Source organism: Tripterygium wilfordii, chromosome 11, assembly GCF_013401445.1.
Source record: "Tripterygium wilfordii isolate XIE 37 chromosome 11, ASM1340144v1, whole genome shotgun sequence".
Classification (NCBI taxonomy): Eukaryota; Viridiplantae; Streptophyta; class Magnoliopsida; order Celastrales; family Celastraceae; genus Tripterygium; species Tripterygium wilfordii.
This window is the reverse complement of record NC_052242.1, coordinates 9120917-9147434: the sequence shown is the minus strand read 5'-3', so window position 1 is coordinate 9147434 and position 26518 is coordinate 9120917. Positions and strand designations below refer to the sequence as shown.

Genomic DNA, 26518 nt, shown 5'->3' with positions numbered 1-26518 from the left:
AGTTACCACTTTAAAAAAAATTGAGGGACGCCAAAAAAAATTGGAAATGAAGAACTGGGCCTTAATTCTTTAGAAGAGTGATCAGGTCCAACTTCCATTAATTGGGCCTTTTACGGCCCAGGCATCAACAAACCTATTCCGAATATAGTCTCTCGGACTCGGTTTTCACAGAAAGTAGAGGAAGAGGAAGAAGATCATGATGCGATACAAAGAGGTATCATCGATTGCTATTTGAAATTCAATAGAATAGGAGGAATGTTATTAGATAGATCTTCAATTTGATCATTTTTGCAGGAAAAAGAGGCAAAGAAGGAAGCATTTCGGAAGTACTTGGAGTCTAGTGGAGTTGTTGATGCTGTCACCAAAGGTAAACAATCAGATCTTCTTCTTCTTTCAGAGTACTTTTCTTTAATATCTAAATTGATTCCCTTTTTGATCTTCTTCTTCTTCCTGTTCTTTTGAAGTTCTGGTTGCATTGTATGAACAGGATGACAAGCCCTCATCTGCTCTTGAGTAAGTCCCCTCGTTCTTTGTCAAATTTGAAATAGATTTGCACTTTCAGTTTAATTGCGCCCATTAACACTCACATTTACCAAATTATCTGCCATTGATTTAGTTATTGTTTTGAATTATCTGTTGAATAGCATAATCCTTGTCTAATGAGTGATTTTGGCTGGTTTTAAAATAAAAAAAAGGATTTGATTTTCTTGGCCATAGCAATACTCATGTGTATATTGGCATCTGAGTTGACACCTATATTAGACTGAATATTTGATTCATATATCACTGTCTTTTGGTTTTCATGTAAATGATGTTTTGGGGGCTTTGACAGGTTCATTCAACAAAAACTAGGTGGACCAAGTCTATCCGAGTATGAAAAGCTACAAGTGGAAATGTCAGATTTGCAAATCAAGTATAGTGAGCTTTTGTCAGCACATCAAGGAACTTGCAAAGAGGTGAGATTTAGTTTCTGAATTATAATACCCTGGCCTTTTCTTTGGGTAAATCATTTGGGTTATTTTACTACTGTCTTGAGGGAATGTAAAATCCAACCTTACACATTGTGCAATGGTTCATACAAGAGGTGAGATTTATTTCCTCCTGTAGTTTTCACTATAAGCTTCCAAGTGACAAATTTAAGGGACTTTGTTAATCCTAGAACTTACTCTCTTTTCTCCTGGTTGCACATAAAAGGCTTTGCATCTCATCTCTCTAGCTACTACTTGGTTGATTTAGATACAACAAAACGTTACAGCATTCAACGAGAAAGAAACCACTTTTGATACCTTCATAGATAATTGCTTCGGCACCTTGAAATCTTGGCGTTCTAGCCTTCAAACTGTTAGCAATAGGATTTGGCTAGAACTGTTTTGTTGTAACCTTGGTCTCTTTCAATAAATTTCTTTTCCATTCAAAAAAGTATTTTCTTATTCATAAAGTAGAACAAAATTATAAATGGACAAGCAAACAGCTGTGCATTTTTTGTTCTTTTGCCTCTGTTTTAGGCCCTTTTCACCCCTCTAGCTGAAAGCTTTTTACTTTGCCTGATTAGAATTTCACTCCATCATCTTTATTGTCATTCTAACCGTTAGCTATTTACTACTTGGTTTGCTTTTCTTTGGTTTCATTTCTCTTTTAGAATGGTTCTTCATAGCTATTTCCGAAATTCTGTAGTTCTAAGAATACAAAGGTCCGTAACTTTGAACCTGGCAGCAAGCAATGCGTCTCCATCTGTTGTGATCAAATGTCTAGAATACGGAACATTGGAGTTTAAGGGTGGACATCAAATTAATGTCTTTTGTGAGCCATAATTCCAAACTTACTTTTTCGCTTTTACATCCATCAAAAAGATTATCATATTAAAGAAATTTAAGTTATTTGCTCCCCATGAGCTAACCTATGGAAACTTTATGCCAATCTGTTATACTTGCCTGTGATAACCATGGCGACTTTCCTGTCGCAGCAACTCTCTACTTTTGTTTTCAAGCAGCCTTGCTTTTCTCCATTCATTAGCTCTTTGTTTGTATTAGATATCCAAATTAATTAATTCATTCACTTATTGTGTTCCATTGTTGATATTTCATTGCAGTTGGAGGAAATAATGAACATGCATGCCATGACATCTACTACAAAAAAGGATACTGATGATGAAGCACAACCAAAGGATGGACATTAAACTTGAAGTTCAAGATAAGAAAACATTTCCACTGGTCTTCTTTGTGAACCTTAAATCCTCCAAATGATTCAGTACAACTTGTATCCTACTTTTGTAGTTGATTGATGCCCTTGGAATTTCTTTTTGATTTTTTTTTCACGATTAGTTATTGGTTTTTTACATGTCTTCCAAGGTGTTTAGTGTTAGTAAATTGATAGATAAGAGGTATGTTGTGAGTGTTAAAGTGTTAAGTGTTTATCTAAGCATTCTTGTGGAAATATTGCCATGATAGGTCGCTTTGCGCGTCTTTTGTTTTACAATTTGTTGAGACAATTTTTGAAAAATCTGAAATATGGTTCGTTCTTTCAGTTTTGCTTTGTAAATATCAAATAGATATGGTAAGAACAAAAAAATGAAGAAACCTTATTACCAAATTGGTTCAATTCAGATAATCAGAATATAGAGTAACTTCACATATGCTAAAGGATATGAATCAAAGCCAGGATACCAAAAGAATAATACCTCAAAGAGAAGAATACTATTCTTCCATAAAAGGATATTCCACAACAAAAAAAAAAGTAAAAAAAAGGCCAGACAAAAGACTTATAGAATCAAGAGAGAACATCTCTATTCACGTCATGGGAGTTTGAAAATAAATTTTTTTGAACTTTATAATTTTAATTAAGATACATTTCTCTTGTGGACATGGTGTATTCTTTAACACTCACTTTAGTGCCTAAATGTTTCTACAATAACGGCTTCTTTCTTATGTAGTAAATCTAGATTTTGAAAAAATTTCAGCAAGTTATTACCACAAACATATCATAAACACAAAGAAATATCTAAGTTAATATATGCAGTTTAAATCAGAAAATGAGCTATCTGCAAAAGTGTCATGATATTTGTGTATGGAAAACTGTAGTAAGAAAGGGCAACTTTATTGAACGTTACCAATAGATTTGCTTGATTGAGGGGACAAAAACATCAAATTAGTGAAGAAAACATAGCTATCGGTTCAACCAACAAATATTGAAGAAGAACAACCAACAGAATAAGAAAGAACCAACAAAAGAGTTTTAATCGAGGCAGCACTTACTCAGATAGGAGACACGGGATGTGGGTGCGAGTACACAACGATTTGTAAATTCTCAAAGAATTTAGGAGACGGGTGCGAGGGACTCGACAAATAAAAAAAATTATAATTATAATTTACATGTTAGAAGTCCAACTCTCTCAATCAGATCATCCATTTCTTTGATGTAAAATAAACCAACTAATGATGAATTTGGTGAGTTAGGAGAGAAAAAGTGAAATTGAGATGGTTGGAAGCAATTAATACAAAGAAAAACTTTTGTGGATGAGTCAAAGGTTTCAAGTGTTATAATATTATTTTTAATCCAACAGAAAACAAGCATTATGCCTCTCTCTTTCTGTCTTAGCATTGTCTGTTACGCCATCATTTAATGATGTTTTTTTTTCCTCTTCTTTAGTCAATAGGATAATGCTTGAGACCAAAATATAATCCCCAAAAGATCCTCATTTAATGTGGATTGTTAGATGTAAAGGGGACCCTACCTTGATCGAAAATCTCATAGCCTTCGCAATACCACCGTCTTCACCGACAATAACAACTCTCTATACTGAGAATCGTCCTTTATAGCTTTCGCTATATGTTGTCTTGACCGACAATCATACTCCATCATAAAAGAGTATATCCACTCATAACTTTACTGCTCCAAGATTTTCCTTTTTGACAGATGTCAAAAAAAACTTGTTGAAATTTATGGTGCAACCCCTATGGTTGACTTTTCTCAAGAGTTCCTCAGCCCCTCTGACATCCTTTCCACCACACACCCTACATAACCGTCAGGCCAATGCTCATGTGCAAACCTGTGGAACCGCTTTCAGTAGCCTATCCTCGTTCATGGCAACCTAGAAATTAATCAACATGTCAAAAAGATAACCAACCTCTTATGGAGAAAAGAGATTCCTTGGAGCTTTTTTTGTCGAACCCGCTCCTCATTTTTGACAATGTTTCTTCAGGTGCCAAGATTATCCACACCTCTTCAAACCTTATGTAACCCAGATTGAATCAGCGCATCCTTGACTTGTACTTGCCACATTCCAAAAATTCATTCTCCTATCAAACTTCTCGAGGTCGACTTTCACCCTTGACCTTATATGCTCTAAGTAATTTTTTAACCACCCAAAAAACTGAATTTTAGAGCTCCGATACCAATTGTTAGGAAATTAGACCCACTCTCCTCCTTGACAGATTAATCAATACGACAATAAAAAATTAAAACTAAGAAAAGCGACAATCACAACACAAGATTTACGTGAAAAACTCCAAACCTAGAGGAAAAACCACGGCCATAGTCAAAAGACATCTAAGAGAAAACTTCAATATGTAGAAAATTTGTACAACCACACACCGATAATTTTCTCTCACCAAGAAACCCAAGAGCCCAAGAGATTACATAAACCCCAATCTAACCTATATCTTTAACACCCTACATCTTGAATTTCTAACCGACATAAACCTAGGCTAAACTCGAGAGATACACCACAAAGTTATCACCCTTTGCTCTCTCTCAACACAAACCTGTGATTTCTCTCTCTATCAAAACACTAATAAACCACTAGTATTTATAGTAGTACAAAATTTCCAAGTTCAATTCTACCTAGGAGTCCCTCCTTAAAATGTTTCCAATTACAAATATGGTATAAACCACGTTTCCTAACTAGAGACCAACTTGGAAAACAAGTTTCGTTGCAACCGGAACTCTTCCGTAGCATTAAACACCTGATCTTTTATCAAAATTCCACATCTCTCTCCCCAATATGTATTCCAGCATGACCCGGGCGCACTCGCGTCCCCGCCACACCTAGTGCTGGTGCGAAGCCTATTTTGGCATGTCCGTGCAGCTTAGGTTTTAACCAATCATCAACGAAACATAATGAGTAAATGGAAATAAGGTTGTGGTTAGCCTTGCCTCTTGTAATTGATAATGCACAAACAAATGATGTAATACCCCTTACTTTTAGAGTCCTTGTAAGATTGACAGGTGTTGAGCATGTATCCATTTGAATCGGCTAGATAAGTTTGAATAGTCAAATTGGTGGCTTAAAAATATTAGAATTTAATATCGAGTGATTCGGGATGATTATAAGGGGTTCGGGATTCATTTCGAAGTATTAAAATTACTTAGAAATGAATTCGGATCAAATAGGAGAGGTACTGGTGGAAAAATATATAGATAGGAAATGTAGTGTCAAAGTCCGATTGATCGGAATTGGTTCCGATCTATCGAAATTGGTTCCGATCGATCGAAATTCATCACTGGATGTAAAAATTTTGGAAAAAAAGGTTAGATGTCCAGATACCTCCCAAAATCTGCACGCGGACCACATTTTAAAAACACTGTTTTGCGATTTTCTTTCCATTTTTCACCCAAGCTTCGACCTAAACACCTTCCTAACTTCATTATCTCTCAACAATCCTCCTCTCCATCATCCAAGATCATCAACTAAGGTAAGGTTCCTCAAACTTGAGTTGTTTTCAAGTTGTATTATGAATTCCCTCTCTAGCTCACAATGATTTTCATTCTCTCTCCCTTCAAGCTCTCAAGGTTTCTAACCCTAACTCAAAATTGGGGGTTTGTGCATCCTTAGATACCTAAAGGAAGCTTGAATCATTTTCTTTTACTTCTTTCTACACCCGTGGTAAGTCTTTTATACCTAAAAGCTTGTAATTGGGGATTTGGGTTTTAGGGTTCATGGGTATTTCGGATTTTTAGTTTAAATCAATAATTTTGGGTTATTAATGATAACTTGTGTTGTTTATGGGTGATTGGCTCAATGGATAGTACTTGAAAAGTGTTGGCGCACACGTGGGTCGATTTGGTGAATTTCTGTAGAACGCTAAGGAGAGGTAGGGGATTTCTTATCTTTGGGATCCTAAGCTTCAATAGTGTTGTTGTTGCTTATTCTTGAGGTGGCAATCCTTGTATAAACCACTCTTTGTTTGGCTATAAGTGAATTCCTTGAATAAATGGTTCGTATATCGTTATTTCGGCTTGGTGTTTTAAATGACCATGGTATATTGTTCTAGGATTTCTAATTTATTTAATTCCTAGTCCTTGGGGTATTTTGATCATTGATATTTTTGGACTCCTTCTATTGATTAAATTCATATTCCTTGGTGTATTAGGGATTGATGAACTCCTTGTCTTCTTTTGATTAGGTTGCTAGAGTTGTTTGCAAAATCTTCTAAATTCTTGGACTCATTCTTATAATTGTTGTCTATGGTCTCTTCCTTGGAGTTTATTGATCTCCCGATTGATGAACTTTCTTAATTTCTCTTATAGAAGAAAGTGGTACATGCATGCATGGTTTGATATGATACATGGGTTTTAAATCCTTGCATACAATGAAATTACATTATATATATGTTTAAATACATAAGTCTAAATATTATATGTAGTTAAATATTTAACACTCTGTTTTCCTAGGCTGAATAGGATATGGGACATAGCTGGGCTCGTGAAGATAAAGTGGTGCAGACCTGTGAGTCCCAGTGTGACTGGGCTAAAGTTTAACTACCTATAATATTTACACTTGATTTTTTCGGGCTCTATGAGATATGGGACCAAGTTGGGCCAGGGAATACAACTTGATTTTGTTAAAGTTGCATGTCTTTGGAAAATGGGTGGAGATAAAGGGATATTGATATGGAAATATTTAAGCTTTTGAAAATACTACATGCATCATGAATTTTGATAGGATTTTTCATTGGAATTGTGGATTGGATAAATAGTTGACACAAATGGTATTCCTAGACCAGACTAAGCAAAGCTCTTGTTCAGGAACCAAAGTCGTGGGAGTCTAGAATTGAGCAAAGTTCTCGGCCCAAGATTCTTTAGTCGAAAATAGGCTATTGGAACTATATACTCCAATACCTAAGGTAAGGCTTCAGATGTCTTGCTAGGTGTACGTATAACCTAGTTAAGCAATAACTGGTGATCGGTTTCCGGTGAAAGACCGGTAAAGGATCATGGCAAGGCTAAAGAACGATTAAATGTTGAGGTTATTATTATTATACCCTCTTTGATTGGTGATGTCTAAAATGTACTATTTTATTAAATAATTACATTGGATTTGAGTATATGTTGATAAAATATTATATCATTGATTGCATGCGCATGGTTGATGGATCGTCACATCCGGTTTATTCCTGTTGTCTTTGAATTCTACTTTTAATTCCTTTCCGACAGATGTCATTAGATTTGTATATTCTATTGGGCATTTGGCTCACCCTATTCTCCTTCCTTGTTCCTTGTTTACCTTTATTTTTAGGTGAGCAGGTTAAGGAATAATTGTCGAGCGCGTGATGCTGGCGTAGTTCATGTTGTTCTGTTTGCACTTTGAATTTCTAGTAAAACTACCTTGTTTACTAGAATATTGGTTAATTACGCTCTTAAACATATTATTTTTGCCATGTTGGCGTAGTATTCCAGGATATGTTTTTGGATTATGTTTTTATGTTACCTAGGTATTTAGACACGGGATGGGACATTCCTATATTTGAATGTCCGGATGCGTGATGTGCATGGATTGGATAGGTTGAATGGTTTGCGTCCTTAATTATACTTCTGAGAAAAATTTCTAAGCCACTTTCGAAAATTTTTCATGTTAGAGATTGGTTCGACAGGTTGGTGTCATTGCTATGCAATGTTGCGCCACGTTCATCTTTTGATCCTGGGGCATTTTTGTCATTTCCTCATGTTCCCTTTCCTTGTGGAAATCAGGGCATGACAAATGAAGCTCTTTGAGCTGGTCTGTATTAACATGCCTAAAATGATTTACCATGCATGAATTATAATTTCTAGGTTGGTTTGTATTATAATTAACCTAAGTGACTTATTTGAGCTTACATACAATTGGAGAGTTCTACCTCCTATTTCTTTGTAGGTTAATCATCATAATGATCTCATATCACTCAAGATTCAGCTTTGAAATTGAATGAAGTTCGGTTTTCAAGTATGAGCTTGGAGCTCTAGAAAACCAAGAAAATCCTAGTTCATCAACCTTCCACTAAGGTACATTGAGAGATGATTGGAACAAGCCTTAGGGCTATATATTCTGGAGATTATGAGCTGCAAATTCAGATTTATATTGTGAAGAATTCAGGTTGTGCATGCCTTTGCAACATTGGACCCAATTGAGACTAGTTGTACAACATTGGTTTAGCTTGATTAATTTAATTATTGGACCAAGTTTGATATAGTATATGTGTCGGAAATTAATCAAGATTGCTTCTAGAAGACTTATCAAAGCTTGGAGGGATGTCTCTACAAAGTTTGAAATCAAGAGACAAAGCTTGGAAGCAAAATATTAGGAGGAGAGTGAGGACACAACGATTTGTAAATTCTCAAAGAATTTAGGATGCGGGTGCGAGGGACTCGACAAATAAAAAGGTGAAATAAACCAACTAATGATGAATTTGGTGAGTTAGGAGAGAAAAAGGTGAAATTGAGATGGTTACAATTAGCACTGTCTGTCACGCCATCATTTAATGATGTATTTTTTTTCCTCTTCTTTAGTCACTAGTCAGCCTCTTCTTTGACAACTTAAACCCACATGCACTGCGAGAGAGTCTATAAACACACATGGGATTGTGTAATGTAATTTGACTCTTTGTGAATTCTCTCTTGTTGGGAAATTAGATCAACTCTCCTCTTTGACGGATTAATCAACAGACAATAGAAAATTTGAAATTGAGAAAAGCAACAATCACAACACAAGATTTACGTGGAAAACCTCCAAACCCGGAGGAAAAATCACGACCGTTGTCAAAAGACAACCAAGAGAAAACTTCAATATGTAGAAAATTTGTACAACCACACACCGACAATTTTCTCTCACCAAGAAACCCAAGAATACCCAAGAGATTACATAAGCCTCAATCTAGCCTATATCTCTAACACCCTACATCTTGAATCTCCAACCGATAGAAACCTAGGCTAAACCCGAGAGATACACCACAAAGTTATCACCCTTTGTTCTCTCTCAACACAAACCTTTGATTTCTCTCTCTACCAAAACACTAATAAACCACTAGTATTTATAGTAGTACAAAATCTCCTAGTTCAATTCTACTAGGAGTCCCTCCCCAAGATGTTTCCAATTACAAATATGGTATAAACCACGTTTCCTAACTAGAGACCAACTTGGAAAACAAGTTTTGTTGCAACTGGGACTCTTCCGTAGCATTAAACACATGACTTTTGATCAAAATTTCATAATTCTTCACCTTGATCAAAAATCTCATAGCCTTCGCAATACCACCGTCTTCACCGACAATCATAACTCTCTACACCGAGAATCGTCCTTTATAGCTTTCGCTATATATTGTCTAGATCGACAATCATACTCCACCATAAAAGAGTACATCCACTCAGAACTTTACCACTCCAACATTTTCCTTTTCGGCACATGTCAAAAAAAACTTGCTGAAATTTATGGTGCAACCCCTATGCTTCACTTTTCTCAAGAGTTCCTTAGCCCTTCTGAAATCCTTTCCACCACACACCCTGCATAACCGTCAAGCCAATACCCATGTGCAAACCCGTGGAACCGCTTTCAGTAACCTATCATCTTTCATGACAACCTAGAAATTAATCAACATGCCAAAAGGATAACCAGCCTCTTATGGAGAAAAGAGACTTCACCATCAGCGATAATATCAACATCTCCGTCTATTGATTTGGAGCTTTTTTTGTCGAACCCGCTCCTCATTTTTGACAATTTTTCTTCAAGTGCCAAGATTGTCTACACCTCTTCAAACCTTGTGTAACCCAAATTGAATCAGCGCATCCTTGACTTGTACTTGGCACAAGCCAAAAATTCATTCTCTCATCAAACTTCTCGATGTTGACTTTCACCTCAGACATATATGCTCCAAGGAATTTTTTAACCGTCCAAGAAACTGAATCCTAGAGGTCCGATATCAATTGTTGAGAAATTAGACCCACTCTCGTCCTTGACAGATTAATCAATACGAGAACAAAAAATTGAAACTGAGAAAAGCAACAATCACAACATAAGATTTACGTGAAAATTTGTACAACCACATGTAATACCCCAACCCGAAAATATTCAAGATTGGCAAAATTTAAAAAATAATACTAAAATAAATAAATGAAAATTGTAAAAGAAATAATTAGTCCAAGTATAAGGGCAAAACTGTAATTCTAGAAATTTAAAAGACACATTAGTCATTTAAAAAAAGAGAGAGAGAGGAGAGAATTGGCTCCCCTCTCCCATTTTTCTTCTTTCCTTCTTTTCTTTCTTCTTCTTTCTTTTGGTGGTTGCTCTCACTTCTTCCTACCCTCCACCAACTAGCAGCTGCCACCAGCCACTCTTCCGGCCAGCCACCATTTTCGGCCAACATTCATTCAAGCCTTTAGTTCACCCATTTAGCTCCAGATCAAGGTATTTAAACTGAACTTTTCCTACCCTCCTTAGTTGCTGGAAATTAAGTTTTGACACATCAAAATCTTGTTATTTAGGTGCAATTGGAGGAATTTATACTTGGGTAAGATCTCTACAACCTTGTATTTGAATTTTGGGGTTAAATTTGATGAAGATTAATCTTAGGGTTTTATGGGTTTTGTGGGTTTGAGGATAATATTTGAATATGATGAAATTAATGATTAAAATAGGTTGATTTAGACTTATTTATGATTTTATCTCTAGATTCCATTGTTGATTGGAGTTGCAAGCTTGGTTAGGTGAGGTTCAAGAACTTGGAAAGTCTTGGGTTAAGAAAATGTAAGGATTTCTTGATTTATTGGGTTGTTTTTTGTTAGTTATATGAAATTAAATTTATTGGTATGTTGATTCGATAATGGACTTACCGAATAATAGGTTGATTAAGGCCGAAAAATTCAAGGTTGAGTAACCGTTTACATAGCTAATTTTTGGGAGTGCGAGGTAGGGAAATTTCACCATTTTGCTATTTTCTTGAATATGTCCTCCTATTAAGAATGCTATCTTTTCTCAATGTTCATTATGATTTCGTTCTCGCCTTAATTGCACCTAAGGGAGAGCAAGCTCACTTTGTGATTTATTCGTTGTATGACTTGAGTTATATTGCATACCCTACTTGTTCAATCTTTCATTGAGCATGAATTACTCTTGAACATGCATCATGTAGTAGTATATATATGTAGGTTGTATGTATACCCTATTGCATAACCATGTTGGACATGCATTGTAGTTGCATGGTAGATGTCGAGTATGTACCCGTATATCTCCTAGTTGTGATTGATGTGAAATATGGAATGTCATTGGGCCGTTCATGGTTCCTATGAGTACGGGAATGCCGGTGGGCCGAGTCAGGATTCCATATGTGCTCGAAGCACCATGCGATGATGTCATTGGGCTGTTCAGGATCCCGATATGTATAGGGATGCCGATGGGTCAAGTTAGGATTTCGTATGGTATGGTTATCGACTTGTGTTTGGTGTACATAATGTTAGCTATCATATTGTTGCATTTGTGCCTTTCTTTAATATTTCAGTCTTATATTATTCACTTACTCTTTATTATTCCCTACTGGGCCTTTCGCTCACCCGTTTCTTTCTCCTATTCCCTCATCACATGTGAGTCTAGTTCCGATACTAGGGTCGTGAATCAGGAGGAGGGTGCATGACATGGATGGATCCGTGGAGAATGATAGGACTAGATGGTTCTAAAATTTGATTATATTATTACTATTTTCTCGTACCTATTTTCTTGGTTGAGACATATTGTGATGGTGGGATGCATGGTTGGGAGGGTGCTCTGTGTGATCGGGACTCCCAAACCGGGTTTGTGGACATTGTGTCCTGACGATTTCTCATGTTTGCACGATTGCTACTTGCGTTGGTGGTCAATTATATATGTTATTGTGTGTGGAGAAATTATGTGTGATTATTATATGGCCTGAGGCCTTGCTTAGATTTGAAAATTGATTGATGATATGATTTGTTAGGTGGCCTGAGGCCCAGCTTAAACTTGAGAATTCAACTGTGATATGAATTGTTAGATGGCCGGAGGCCCTGCCTTGGTTGTGAATATACTTGTGATATTGCTGCGCGTTTACTCCAGGTTGGCATCTTCCATATTATGGGGATATGCTGTCGAAATTTTTGGTGGTGTGATGATTGAATTAATTATGGTTTGATTTAGACGGTACCAAAAGTAACTCATTCTGGGTCGGGGTGTTACATTTTGGTATCGGAGCCATGTTCAAAATATAGGATCTGTGTATGGGTCCAGGGAAGTGTGTATAATATGTTAGTGAGTCTCCAGGCCATGTCACGACCCCCATTGATTCGGTATGTATTCTTTCTCCATAGACTCTTGTTTGAGTTGGTTGTTGGATTGCATTATCTGTGGTGATGCAGATGGATACTCGTAGGATGACTGATCTTCTAGTACTGCGGAGGCCCCTAGTGTTGAGGGCAGGCGAGGGAGACCGAGAGGGAGAGGTGGTAGAACGACATGTACAACTAGGCGTACTTCCAGTACACAGGAGTCAGCATCTGGTTCTGATATAGGGACACGGGAGGAGGGGATTGTGCAGGACGAGCCACATACGTGGAGTGGTCAGCAAGTGAGAACCACGGTTGTTCCACCAGGGCAGGTGTCGGAGGCCCCAGGAGTGCAGGAGACCCTTCCTACTATTGAGGAGCCACCAGCATCAATGAGGGACAATGTGGAGATAGTGAGGTCACTAGCTCAGGTGGTACAGACTCAGATGGTTAGGGCACTAGTGGAGCGCAGTAAAGGGCAAATTTCAGAAGCTGATATTGAGCATAGAGCTGTGCCGAGGTCGGGACGAGAGTTGTATGAGATGGGGCAGCTGCGTAAGACAAATCCCCTGGAGTTTTCTGGAGAGAGGGAGGGTTTTGAGGCTCGGGAGTGGTTGCGCCAGATGAGTAGGCGATTGGATACCTTGGCCATACCGGACAATAGGAGGATGATGCTGATCTCATATTATTTGAGGGGGACAGCTTTCGAGTGATAGGATTCCTTGGATCAAAGGAAGAATGATTTGACTTGGATGCCTTTTGAGTTACTATTCATGCAACGGTTCGTGCCACGGTCTTTCCAGGCGGATAAGGCCAAACAGTATCTTGATTTGGTACAGACACCTGAGATGACAGTGTCACAGTATACCAAGAAGTATGAGGAGTTGTACAAGTATGGGAATAAGTATGCTCTAGATGATAAAGCAAAGCTGAGAAATACCGAGACGGTCTACTTTCGAGCATCTGCAGGATGGTGATTGCTTCTAGGGTGAGGACTTATAATGAGACGATGGATATGACACTAGAGTTAGAGCAAGGAGAGCGTAACTCCCGTCAGTATTGGGATGTGTAGAAAGGTCGTAAAGTTTTAAGAATTAGTGGTAGTGGAGGAGGTAGCCAAAAGAAACCAAGGATTGAGTTTTAGGGCTTGAGGGGCCACAAGATTGATCAAGGCAAAGGTTTGGGGCCAAGGGATGGCAAGATTGTGTGTTTCAAGTGCGACCGGGAGGATCATAAGAAGAATCAGTGCACCATCATGGGAGTCTGGTGCTATGGGTGTGGTATGATCGGTCATAGGAAGCATGAATGTCCACAGAGTGGCAGAGCTTCAGAGCAGTCACAGACACTGGGTTTACCACCACCAGCTCCTACTCCAGCTCTTCCTTCTATCGTTCCGTCAGGAGAGAGGGGGCGAGGTGGGGCTAAGCAGCAGACAACATTGACTCATGGGAAAGCATTTGCATTAGGACACCAGGAGGCACCTGAGCATCCTAACTTCATTGGAGGTACCTTTCTCATTTCAAATTGTTGGGCAAAAGTGTTATTTGATTCAGGAGCTACGACATCAATCATTTCTGCGTCTCTTGCACATGCATTGAGTTTGAAAATCTCTCCAATAAGGCGAATATTTATGATGGACACCCCTTTTGGGCATTTCACCTCATTGGAGGGTGTAGTTCTTGATTGTGTATGCCAGTTTGGTAGTATAGCCCTAAAGGCCGATTTGTATGTCCTAGACTTCAAGGATTTTGATGTAATCCTTGGAGTGGATTCGTTAACAAAGTATCATGCGTTGATGGACTTTTGGGAGAGGAAGGTCACTCTTAATGTACCGGAAGGAGGAGAGATACAGTTACACGGATCAAGGGGGTCCTATGTCCTCACTTCATGGACAACCCTTCATATCAAAATTGTAGGGTCACAAGTTTGATTACATCAGCACCTAGGGGTGATGTAACTACTCCGGCACGTGTGGTAGAAGAGTACATGGATGTATTTCCGAATGAGTTACCCGGATTACCACCGAAGAGGGAGATTGACTTTACCATTGAGTTGCATCCGAATGTTAAGCCAATTTCGATTCCACCATATCGGATGACTCTGACAGAATTAAAGGAATTGATGACTCAGTTGGAAGAGTTGTAAGACTTGGGGTATATTAGACCAAGTGTGTCCCCGTGGGGAGCACCGGTATTGTTCGTAAAGAAGAAAGATGGCTCGTTGAGGATGTGTATAGACTATCGACAATTGAACAAAGTTACGGTAAAGAACAAGTATCCGTTGCCACGGATAAATGATTTGTTTGATCAGTTGAGAGATGCTAGACATTTCTCTAAAATTGACTTACGTTCGGGGTACCACCAATTGAGGATTAGAAATGAGGATATTTCGAAGACGGCATTTAGGACACGATATGGGCATTATGAGTTTTTAGTGATGTCATTTGGGTTGACAAATGCTCCGACAATGTTTATGGATTTGATGCAAAGGGTCCTTTGTCAATTTTTGGATAGATTTGTGGTTGTGTTCATTGATGATATTTTGATTTATTCTTCGACGGTAGAGGAACAGAGGAACACTTGAGGTTAGTATTGCAAACATTGAGGAAGAATCAATTACATGCCAAGTTGAGTAAATGTGTGTTTTGAGCTATGGAGGTGAAATTCCTAGGTCATGTGATTAAGCAAGAGGACATTGCGGTAGATAACTCTAAGGTTGAATCCGTGTTGAATTGGGAGAGACCTAAGAATATTTCGGAGAATAGGAGTTTCTTGGGATTAGCGGGGTATTATAAGAGGTTTATCCAAGACTTTTCGCGTATGGCCGCACCTATAATGCAACTCACGCGGAAAGGTACACCATTTGTGTTGTCGGATGAGTGTGAGGAAGCTTTTAAGGATTTGAAGGGTAGGTTGACATCTCCACCGGTATTAGTGGTTCCGGAGAGGAGTGTAGGATATCAAGTGTATTGTGATGCTTCTGGAGTGGGGTTGGGTTGTGTGTTGATGCAAAGAGATAGGGTAGTGGAGTATGGTTCTAGATTGTTGAAGATACATGAGAAAAACTATCCGGTCCATGATTTGGAGTTAGCGGCAATTGGATCTGCCTTGAAGCAATGGAGGTATTATCTTTATGGAGAGAAATTTGAGGTCTTTTCGGATCACAAAAGTCTTAAGTTTTTATTCACCCAAAGAGAGTTGAATTGACAAAGGAGGTGGATAGAGTATTTAGAGGACTATGACTTTAATTTACAATATCACCCGGGTAAGACAAATGTGGTTGCAGATGCATTGAGTAGAAAGCATAGAGTTGCTAGTTTATTTATACATGAGTGGGGAATTGTAGAGACAATAAGTCAATTTGGTTTGGGGTTGGAAAGTGTAGAGGAAAAGGTGTATTTGGGTAGTATGACTTCTAGACCGATGTTGATTCAAGAGGTGATGGATGCACAAAATGGGGATCCGAGTTTTGATACATTTGAGGAGGACTCCGGATGGGTTCGGGGTGATAATGGAGGTGTGGGAGATTGATAGTACCCGATGACAAGGAGCTACAAGAGGAGATCTTGAAAGAAGCACACCATTCTCGGTTTGCTATGCATCCATATGGTACGAAAATGTACCAAGACTTGAGAAGAAACTTTTGGTGGAGAGGCATGAAGGCCGATGTAGCTAGATTTGTGGCAAGATGCTTGACATGTCAACAAGTAAAGGCGGAACACCAAAGGCCAGCGGGTTTGCTACAACCCCTATCGGTGACACAATGGAAATGACAGATGATCACTATGGACTTTGTGGCGGCATTGCCGATGACACCTAAGCAAAATGATATTGTTTGGGTGGTAGTCGATAGATTGACCAAATTAGCTCACTTCCTACCGGTAAATAAGACGGACACCTTAGAGTCATTGAGCACATTGTACGTGCAGGAGATAGTGCGACTCCACGGAGTGCCACTATCCATTGTGTCTGATCGAGACCCACGATTCACGGGTAGATTTTGGGGCAATTTGCAGGAGGCCTTAGGGACACGATTAAATTTCACTACGCCGTATCACCCACAGAGTGATGGGCAGAGCGAGAGGACTATCCAGATTTTAGAGGATATTTTACGTGCTTGTGTGGTATATTTTGGTTGTAATTGGGAGCAATATCTATGTTTGGCAGAATTTGTGTACAACAACTCATACCAGAGTAGCATTGGGATGGCACCATTTGAAGCACTTTATGGGAGGCCTTGTAGGTCACCATTGTGTTGGGTGGAGGTTGGAGAGAAAGAGGTATCGAGACCCAAAATGGTGAAGGAGGCGAGAGACGGAATTGAGAAGATTTGAAAAAGGTTGCTCACGGCTCAAAGTAGGCAAAAGTCCTACGCGGACAAGAGGAGGAGGCCATTGGAATTTGCGATTGGTGACAAGGTATTCTTGAAGGTTAGTCCACGACGTGGCATTCAAAGGTACTTCAAGCAAGGGAAATTGGCACCGTAGTTTGTAGGTCCTTTTGAGATTCTTGAGCTAGTTGGACCTGTAGCCTACCGTTTGGCACTTCCACCAAAGTTGGCTAAAGTTCACAATGTGTTTCACGTTTCTATGCTACGAAAATATGAGCCGGATCCATCACATGTCTTAGATTGGACCACATTAAAAGTGGAGGAAGATGGAAGCTACACCCTTCAACCGATGAGGATTTTGGATCGAAAGGACAAGGTCACACAGTCAAGTGTGATACCGTTGGTTAAAGTTTTGTGGATGTATCACGACATGGAAGAAGTAACTTGGGAGCTTGAGTCGAAGATGAAGGAGAAGTATCCACATTTGTTCGTAAGTCTAGGTATGTTTTTCAAATTTCGGGACGAAATTTCTTTAAGGGGGAAGGGATGTAATACCCCAACCCGAAAATATTCAAGATTGGCAAAATTTTAAAAAAATAATAAAATAAATAAATAAAAATTGTAAAAGAAATGATTAGTTCAAGTATAAGGGCAAAACTATAATTATGGAAATTTAAAGGACACATTAGTCATTTAAAAAAAAAAAGAGGAGAGAATCGGCTCCCCTCTCCCATTTTTCTTCTTTCCTTCTTTTCTTTCTTCTTCTTTCTTTTGGTGGTTGCTCTCACTTCTTCCTACCCTCCACCAACTAGCAGCTGCCACCAGCCACTTTTCCGGCCAGTTCTGGTGCCGGCCAGTTCTGGTCGCCGGCCAGCCACCATTTCCGGCCAACATTCATTCAAGCCTTTAGTTCACCCATTTAGCTCCAAATCAAGGTATTTAAGTCAAACTTTTCCTACTCTCCTTAGTTGCTGGAAATTAGGTTTTGACACATCAAAATCTTGTTATTTAGGTGCAATTGAAGGAATTTATACTTGGGTAAGATCTCTACAACCTTGTATTTGAATTTTAGCATTAAATTTGATGAAGATTAATCTTAGGGTTTTATGGGTTTGAGGATAATCTTTGAATATGATGAAATTAGTGATTAAATAAGTTGATTTAGACTTATTTATGATTGTATCTCTAGATTCCATTGTTGATTGGAGTTGCAAGCTTAGTTAGGTGAGGTTCAAGAACTTGGAAAGTCTTAGGTTAAGAAAAGGTAAGGATTTCTTGATTTATTGGGTTGTTTTGTGTTAGTTATAAGAAATTAAAGTTATTGGTATGTTGATTCAATAATGGGCTTACCGAATAATAGGTTGATTGAGGCCGGAAAATTCAAGGTTGAGTATTGGTTTACATAGCTAACTTTTGGGAGTGCGAGGTAGGGAAATTTCACCCCTTTGCTATTTTCTTGAATATGTCCTCCTATTAATAACGCTATCTTTTCTCAATGTTCATTATGATTTCGTTCTCGCCTTAATTGCACATAAGGGAGAGCAACCCCACTTTGTGATTTATTCGTTGTATGACTTGAGTTATATTGCATACCCTACTTGTTCAATCTTCCATTGAGCATGAATCACTCTTGACCATGCATCATGTAGTAGTATATATATGTAGGTTGTATGTATACCCTATTGCATAACCATGTTTGACATGCATTGTAGTTGCATGGTAGATGTCGGGTATGTACCCGTATATCTCCTAGTTGTGATTGATGTGAAATATGGAATGTCGTTGGGCCGTTCAGGGTTCCTATGAGTACGGGAATGCCGGTGGGCCGAGTCAGGATTCCATATGTGCTCGAAGCACCATGCGATGATGTCGTTGGGCTGTTCAGGATCTCGATATGTATAGGGATGTTGGTGGGCCAAGTTAGGATCTCGTGTGGTGTGGTTATCTACTTGTATTTGGTGTATATGATGTTAGCTATCATATTGTTGCATTTGTGCCTTTCTTTAATATTTCGGCCTTATATTATTCACTTACTCTTTATTATTCCCTATTGGGCCTTTCACTCACCCTTTTCTTTCTCCTACCCTTTTCTTTCTCCTATTCCCTCCTCATAGGTGAGTCTAGTTTCGGTACAAGGGTCGCTGATCAGGAGGAGGGTGCATGACATGGATGGATTTCTGGAGAGTGATAGGACTAGATGGTTCTAAAATTTGATTATGTTATTACTATTTTCTCGTACCTATTTTCTTGGTTGAGACATATTGTGTGATATCCCTATTTGATGGTGGAATGGACGGTCGGGAGGGTGCTCCGTGTGATCGGGAATCCCGAATCGGGCTTGTGGATTTTATGTCATGACGATTTCTCATGTTTGCAGGATTGCTACTTGCGTTGGTTGTCGATTATATATGCTATTGTGTGTGGAGAAATTATGTGTGATTGTTAGGTGGCTTGAGGCCCTACTTAGATTTGAAAATTGATTGATGATATGATTTGTTAGGTGGCCTGAGGCCTTGCTTGGACTTGAGAATTCAACTATGATATGAATTGTTAGATGACCGGAGGCCCTGCCTAGGTTGTGAATATATTTGTGATATTGCTATGCGTTTATTCTAGGTTGGCATCTTCCATATTATGGGGAGGTGCTATCGAAATTTTTGGTGGTGTGATGATTGAATTAATTATGGTTTGATTTAGATGTTACCAAAAGTAACGCATTCTGGGTCGGGCATTACACCAAACATTGACAATTTTCTCTCACCAAGAAACCCAAGAATATCCAAGAGCCCAAGAGATTACATAAGCCCCAATCTAACTTATATCTCTAACACTCTACATCTTGAATTTCTAACCAACAGAATCCTAGGCTAAACCCGAGAGATACACCACAAAGTTATCATCATTTGCTCTCTCTCAACACAAACCTTTGATTTCTTTCTCTACCAAAACACTAATAAACCACTAGTATTTATAGTAGTACAAAATCTCCTAGTTCAATTCTACCTAGGAGTCCCTCCCAAGATGTTTTCAATTACAAATATGGTATAAACCATGTTTCCTTACTAGAGACCAACTTGGAAAACAAGTTTTATTGCAACCGGCACTCCTCCATATCATTAAACACCTTATTTTTGATCAAAATTCCACATCTATCTCCCCCAATACATATTCCAGCATGACCCGGGCGCACTCACGTCCCCGCCACACCCAATGCGGGTGCGAAGCCTATTTTCGCATGTTCGTGCTGCTTAGGTTTTAATCAATCATCAACGAAACATAATGACTAAATGGAAATGAGGTTGTGGTTAGCCTTGCCTCTTGTAATCGATAATGCACAAACAAATGATGTAATACCCCTTACTTTTAGAGTCCTTGTAGGATTGACATGTGTTGAGTATGTATCCATTTCAATCAGGTAGATAAGTTTGAATAGTCAAATTGGTGGCTTAAAATTATTATAATTTAATATCGAGTGATTCGGGATTATTATAAAGGGTTCAGGATTCATTTCGGAGTATTAAAATTACTTAGAAATGAATTCGGAACAAATAGGAGAGGTGCTGGTGGAAAAAGATATAAATAGGAACTGTAATGTCAAAGTCCGATCGATCGGAATTGGTTCCAATCGATCAAAATTCATCACTGGATGTAAAAATTTTGGAAAAAATGCTAGATGTCCGGATACCTCCCAAAATCTGCACTCGGACCACATTTTAAAAGCATCGTTTTGCGATTTTATTTCCATTTTTCACCCAAGCTTCGACCTAAACACCGTCCTAACTTCATTTTCTCTCAACAATCCTCCTCTCCATCATCCAAATCATCAACTAAGGTAAGGTTCTGATCGATATTTTTTATCACAAGAAAAACTTGCAATTCAATACCAACGGGTTTAACCCAATCACAAGTGTACGTGCTGAAAGACAGTAAAATGGTGAATGGGGTCGAATCCACGAAGACTATATTAATTACCAACTGGCTACTAACAATAGGGTAAAATAAATCTCAGATGCTTCCAATATCAACTAACAATTTAAAAATTTAACAATGTCAATTGAAAGGCCTTGGTCCAACTGCAGTCAATTAGATTTCCCTAAACAACGATCCTGACTTTGGTCCAGTTACAAGATCTTTTCTTATCAAAGGAGTCTTGGTTGGTCTATCCTAAGAGTTTCCTAAGACAAGCATAGGCACCAGGAAATCGACAATCGTGCAATCTAGGATAATGGTCTATTACCCAATCAATTATGTCCTATGTTCCCAAAACTTGGATCTTATGCAAGTTCTTATTACTCTGTCAAACACCGGATCATGGTCAGCCAAATATGTTTAACTAACAATTCCTAGAATTATGATGTTGATCAGGCATGCATAACAATAGGAAATAAACAATCAATCCAGAGAATAAAGAATTAAACTTAGTATGAATGTCAATCAATTCTATGCACAAGGTTTTTGGTAGAAGGACTTACCAAACCCTAGCTAGAAAAGAGTTTAGTTACACATAATCATAATAAAAACCATAAAAATACTCATTAACAATGTTCGAATCAGTAGAGGACTTGATATTCGTCAATGGAATTGGATTTCCTAAGCTTTAGTGCTCCTCTTCCTCCTTGCCGTCTCTTTATTTGTCAAATTAGGTCTCTGTTCCTCCAGCGGCAAATTCCTTCTCGGCTCAATTATTCCTTCTCTTCCACGGCATAAGACTATTTATATGTTTATTAAAACCCTAAGACAAGCCCAAATGTAATTGCCACATCATCAATTTAAGTGAAAATCTGATTCCTGTGCTTTACGATCGTAATAGGTTGCAATACAGGTTACAAATTCTGTTCAGAAGCAGCTTTTATTCTCCAGTATTACATGTTCATAAAAACACAAATATGGACAATATTTTGCACTAAACAACATAGATAAATAGCAACTTTAAGCCTAGAAAAATAGGTGTATTTTACACCTAATAGGTTCCTCAAACTTGAGTTGTTTTCAAGTTGGATTATGAATTCCCTCTCTAGCTCACAATGATTTTCATTCTCTCTCTCTTCAAATTCTCAAGGTTTCAAACCCTAACTCAAAATTGGGGGTTTGTGCATCTTTAGATGTCTAAAGAAAGCTTGAATCATTTTCTTTTACTTGTTTCTACACCCTTGGTAAGTCTTTTAAACCTAAAAGCTTGTAATTGGGGATTTGGGTGATTTGGGTTTTAGGGTTCATGGGTATTTCGGATTTTTAGTTTAAATCAATAATTTTGGGTTATTAATGATAACTTGTGTTGTTTATGGGTGATTGGCTCAATGGATAGTACTCGAAAAGCGTTGGTGCGCACGTGAGTCGATTTGGTGAATTTTAGTAAAATGATAAGGAGGAGAGGTAGGAGATTTCTTATCTTTGGGATCCTAAGCTTCAATAGGGTTGTTGTTGCTTATTCTTGAGGTGGTAATCCTTGTATAAACCACTCTTTGTTTGGCTATAAGTGAATTCCTTGAATAAATGGTTCGTATATTGTTATTTCGGCTTGGTGTTTTAAATGACCATGGTATATTGTTCTAGGATTTCTAATTTATTTAATTCCTAATCATTGGGGTATTTTGATCATTGATATTTTTGGACTCCTTCTATTGATTAAATTCATATTCCTTGGTGTATTAGGGATTGATGAACTCCTTGTCTTCCTTTGATTAGGTTGCTAGAATTGTTTGTGAAATCTTGTAAATAAATAGACTCATTCTTATAATTCTTGTCTGTGGTCTCTTCCTTGGAGTTTGTTGATCTCCTGATTGATGAACTTTCTTGATTTCTCCTATAGAAGAAAGTGGTACATGCATGCACGGTTTGATATGATACACAGGTTTAAAATCCTTGCATATAATGAAATTACATTATATAATATATGTTAAATACATAAGTCTAAATATTATATGTAGTTAAATATTTGACACTCAATTTTCTTGGGATCAATGGGATATGGGACCTAGCTAGGCCCGTGAAGATAAAGTGGTGCATATTTGTGAGTCCCAGTGTGATTGGGCTAAAGTTTAACTACCTATAATATTTGCACTTGATTTTTCCAGGCTCTATTAGATATGGGACCAAGTTGGGCCAGGGAAGACAACTTGATTTTGTTAAAGTTGCATGTCTTTGAAAAATGGGTGGATAAAGGGATATTGATATGGAAATATTTAAGCTTTTGAAAATACTGCATGCATCATGAATTTTGATGGGATTTTACATTGAAATTGGATAAATATTTGACACAACTGGTATTCCTAGACCGGATTGAGCAAAGCTCTTGTTCTGGAACCAAAGCCGTAGGGGTGTAGGATTGAGCAAGATTCTTTAGTCAAAAATAGGCTATTGGAATTGTATACTCCAATACCTAAGGTAAGGCTTCGGATGTCTTGCTAGGTATACGTATAACCTAGTTAAGCAATAACTGGTGATCGATTTTCGATGAAAGACCGATAAAGGATCATAGCAAGGCTAAAGAACGGTTAACTGTTGAGGTTATTATTATTATACCCTCGGTGATTGGTGATGTCTGAAATGTACTATTTTATTAGATAATTACATTGGATTTGAGTATATGTTGATAAAATATTATATCATTGATTGCATGGGCGTGATTGATGGATCATCACATCCAGTTTATTCCTGTTGTCTTCGAATTCTATTTTTAATTCCTTTCCAACACATGTCATTAGATTTTTATATTATACTGGGCTTTTGGCTCACCCTATTCTCTTTCTTTGTTTACCTTTATTTTAAGGTGAGTAGGTTAAGGAACAACTGCCGACCGCGTGATGTTGGCGTTGTTCATGTTGTTCTGTTTGCACTTTGAATTTCTAGTAGAACTACCTTGTTTACTACAATATTGATTAATTACGCTCTTAAACATATTATGATTGTTGCCATGTTGGCATAGTATTCCTGGATATATTTTTGGATTAGTTTTATGTTACTTAGGTGTTTGGACACCGGATGGAACATTCCTATATTTGGATGTCCGGATGCGTGATGTGCAAGGATTAGATAGGTTGCATGGTTTGCGTCTTTAATTTTGCTTTTGAGGAAAATTTCTAAGCCACTTTTGACAATTTTTCATGTTAGGGATTGGTTCGACAAGTTGGTGCCATTGCTATGCAATGTTACGTCACGTCCATCTTTTAATCCCGGGGCATTTTTATCATTCCCTCACATTCCCTTTCCCTGTGGAGATCAGGGCATGACAAATGAAGCTCTTTGAACTGGTTTGTATTAACATGCCTAAAATGATTTATCATGCATGAATTAGAATTTTCTGGGTTGGCTTGTATTATAATTAACCTAAGTGACTTATATGAGTTTACATACAATTGGCGAGTTCTACCTTATATTTTTTTGTAGGTTAATCATCATAATGATCTCATATCACTCAAGATTCAACTTTGAAAGTGAATGAAGTTCGATTTTGAAGTATGAGCTTGGAGCTCTATGAAACCAAGAAAATCCTAGTTCATCAACCTTCCATTAAGGTACATTGAGAGATGATTGGAACAATCCTTAGGGCTATATATTCTGGAGATTATGAGCTGCAAATTCATATTTGTATTGTGAAGAATTCTGGTTGTGCATGCCTTTGCAACATTTGACCCAATTGAGACTAGTTGTGCGACATTGGTCTAGCTTGATTAATTTAATGATTGGACCAAGTATGATATAGTATATGTGCCGGAAATTAATCAAGATTGTTTCTAGAAGACTTATCAAAGCTTAGAGAGATGTCTCTACAAAGTTTGAAATCAAGAGACAAAGCTTGGAGGCAAAATAGGAGAGTGAGTCACATCACTTTTACCTTAAATGGACCAACATATGGTACAATTGTGGACAATACTTTGTACTTCTTTCTAGAATTGGTTAGTTCCTTGTGTTGGGTGCATTTGTGAAAGAGTGTGAGCTACATTGAAGACCTATTCTCTACAACCAAACATGGCCTGTCTAAAGGAGATTTTTTCAAAATTGTTGGAGCCAAAATGAAGAGCCAAGATTGCATAGTACAACTCATCCTATGGTCAAGATTTAAAGTGTAAAAAGGTATTTTTCGTCCCTTAACTATGGACGTAGTTTCATTTTCGTCATTTTCCTTTTTTTGTCCCATTTTCGTGTCCCATCTATGGCAAGGTATCCAGTTTGTCCCTCGAATAAATTCGACGATGAAAAAATCATATGTGGCATCTAAGTTGGCTGAAATTGTACATGTGGAATAATGATGTGTAAGGGTCCATGTAAGAGAGGATGAAGCTTGGAAGAGCATCTGTGGAGGCTTCCATGGGTAATGCTTTTTTCTTGCAAGGTGGGGATTGTGTGGAGAGTTTCAAGGAGTTAAATGCCTACAATATTCGTCAAGAAAAATGTGTCAAGAGAAACGTGTTGCTGGTTATTGCTCACCTAGATGATGTGTTGAAATGAGTGCTAAATGCCATATTTGTCAATTGCCATAAGTGTGTAATTTTTGGCTTAAAATCTAGTGGAAATTTTATAATGCAATTTTTGGGTATTGATGATGTTTGAGTTTTCGTAATCTGATGTTGTTTATATAACATTTGATTTCGTTTTGTATTTAAAACTTGTAGTCATAGTTTTAAGTTTTTCTCTCCAATAATAAATTTTGTGATATCAAGCACTTCTAGCATAGTACAATAGATTCATATCAAATTGCAATGGATTTGTTGCATTTGAAGTTGTTGACTTGATGGATTTGTACTAGATGTGTAATGTTTGAACTAGATTTGGTTTCTTGATGTTTGTTCTAGATTTGGTTTCCTGATGTTGCTCTTGGATTTGGTTTCTTGTTTTTATGAATTGAATTGCAAGCACAACGTGTTTATTTTGATGTAATTTCAGGGATTAAAAGTCTCAAACTTAAATACCGTCCACCATCCCTTACGCGCACGCATTTTATAGAATAATTTATCACGTGAACGTTTATTCTTCCGATGTGGGATTTTCATTCTTTTCAAACTCTATAGTCTATACAGTGTTTTCACCTCTGCAAAGTGAATAAATCGTAGGCCCACTTACTTTTCACTACTCAACAAAAAGTATGTAGTTTAATTTATGCATGTGTCTCACCAATATATATATATATTAATAATAAAAAATATGGATTTTTACCAATAAGAACAAAAATTAAAAGTTGTATTCATACAAGGATAACCTAAAAAAAACTTTAGAAAAAAAGGACAAAATCTATCAACTTACAAAAATACCCTCCCTCATTCTTCTTTCTTCTTTCTTCTTCTTCTTCCTCCTCCCTACTCCACCATATCAGAAGTTGATCGTCCATCCATCATTTTCAACAAGCCAACTACCGAAATGAAGCTCTAGATCAGCCCGATCAAAGCCCAGCCATCACCCACAGTCGATTATCACTTGAGTCCTCAGAAAAGCTTCGTGAAATCACAACCACCATTTGAAAAAGAGCTAGATCCGGCCAATATGGCCAACGTCAGCGACTATTAACGCCCCCAATCGATGACCTATGAGGTTTCATTGCTTTTTCGAACTCTTTTTTTTTTTCCTTTCTGAAATCAGATCTGAATCTACATATATAATATTTGTTTCGGATCTATTCCGATATGTTATCTATTTTGAAACTTCAAACAAATAACATTTCATTAAAGACAAATAATAT

General features: G+C 37.7%; 1 protein-coding gene and 1 long non-coding RNA gene across 2 annotated transcripts; both read left to right on the top strand.

The window, feature by feature from the left end:
• The first annotated feature begins 141 nt into the window (after nucleotides 1-141).
• On the top strand, nucleotides 142-2404 carry LOC120009675 (c-Myc-binding protein homolog). Its single transcript, XM_038860347.1, has 5 exons — nucleotides 142-214; nucleotides 295-367; nucleotides 465-513; nucleotides 833-956; nucleotides 2090-2404. The coding sequence occupies exons 1-5, from the start codon at nucleotides 197-199 to the stop codon at nucleotides 2174-2176; spliced, it is 351 nt and encodes a 116-aa protein (XP_038716275.1). The 5' UTR covers nucleotides 142-196; the 3' UTR covers nucleotides 2177-2404.
• Nucleotides 2405-17700: 15296 nt separating this feature from the next.
• Nucleotides 17701-25229, top strand: LOC120009109. Its single transcript, XR_005470601.1, has 3 exons — nucleotides 17701-17883; nucleotides 23956-24095; nucleotides 24232-25229. It is a non-coding gene; the product is annotated as an uncharacterized LOC120009109 (long non-coding RNA).
• The last annotated feature ends 1289 nt before the right edge of the window (nucleotides 25230-26518 follow it).

Excerpts from the sequence above, each read along its gene's own strand:
- LOC120009675 (XM_038860347.1), top strand. Across the intron at positions 514-832 it reads AAGCCCTCATCTGCTCTTGA|GTTCATTCAACAAAAACTAG; the intron begins GTAAGTCCCCTC and ends GGGCTTTGACAG. Across the intron at positions 957-2,089 it reads ATCAAGGAACTTGCAAAGAG|TTGGAGGAAATAATGAACAT; the intron begins GTGAGATTTAGT and ends ATTTCATTGCAG.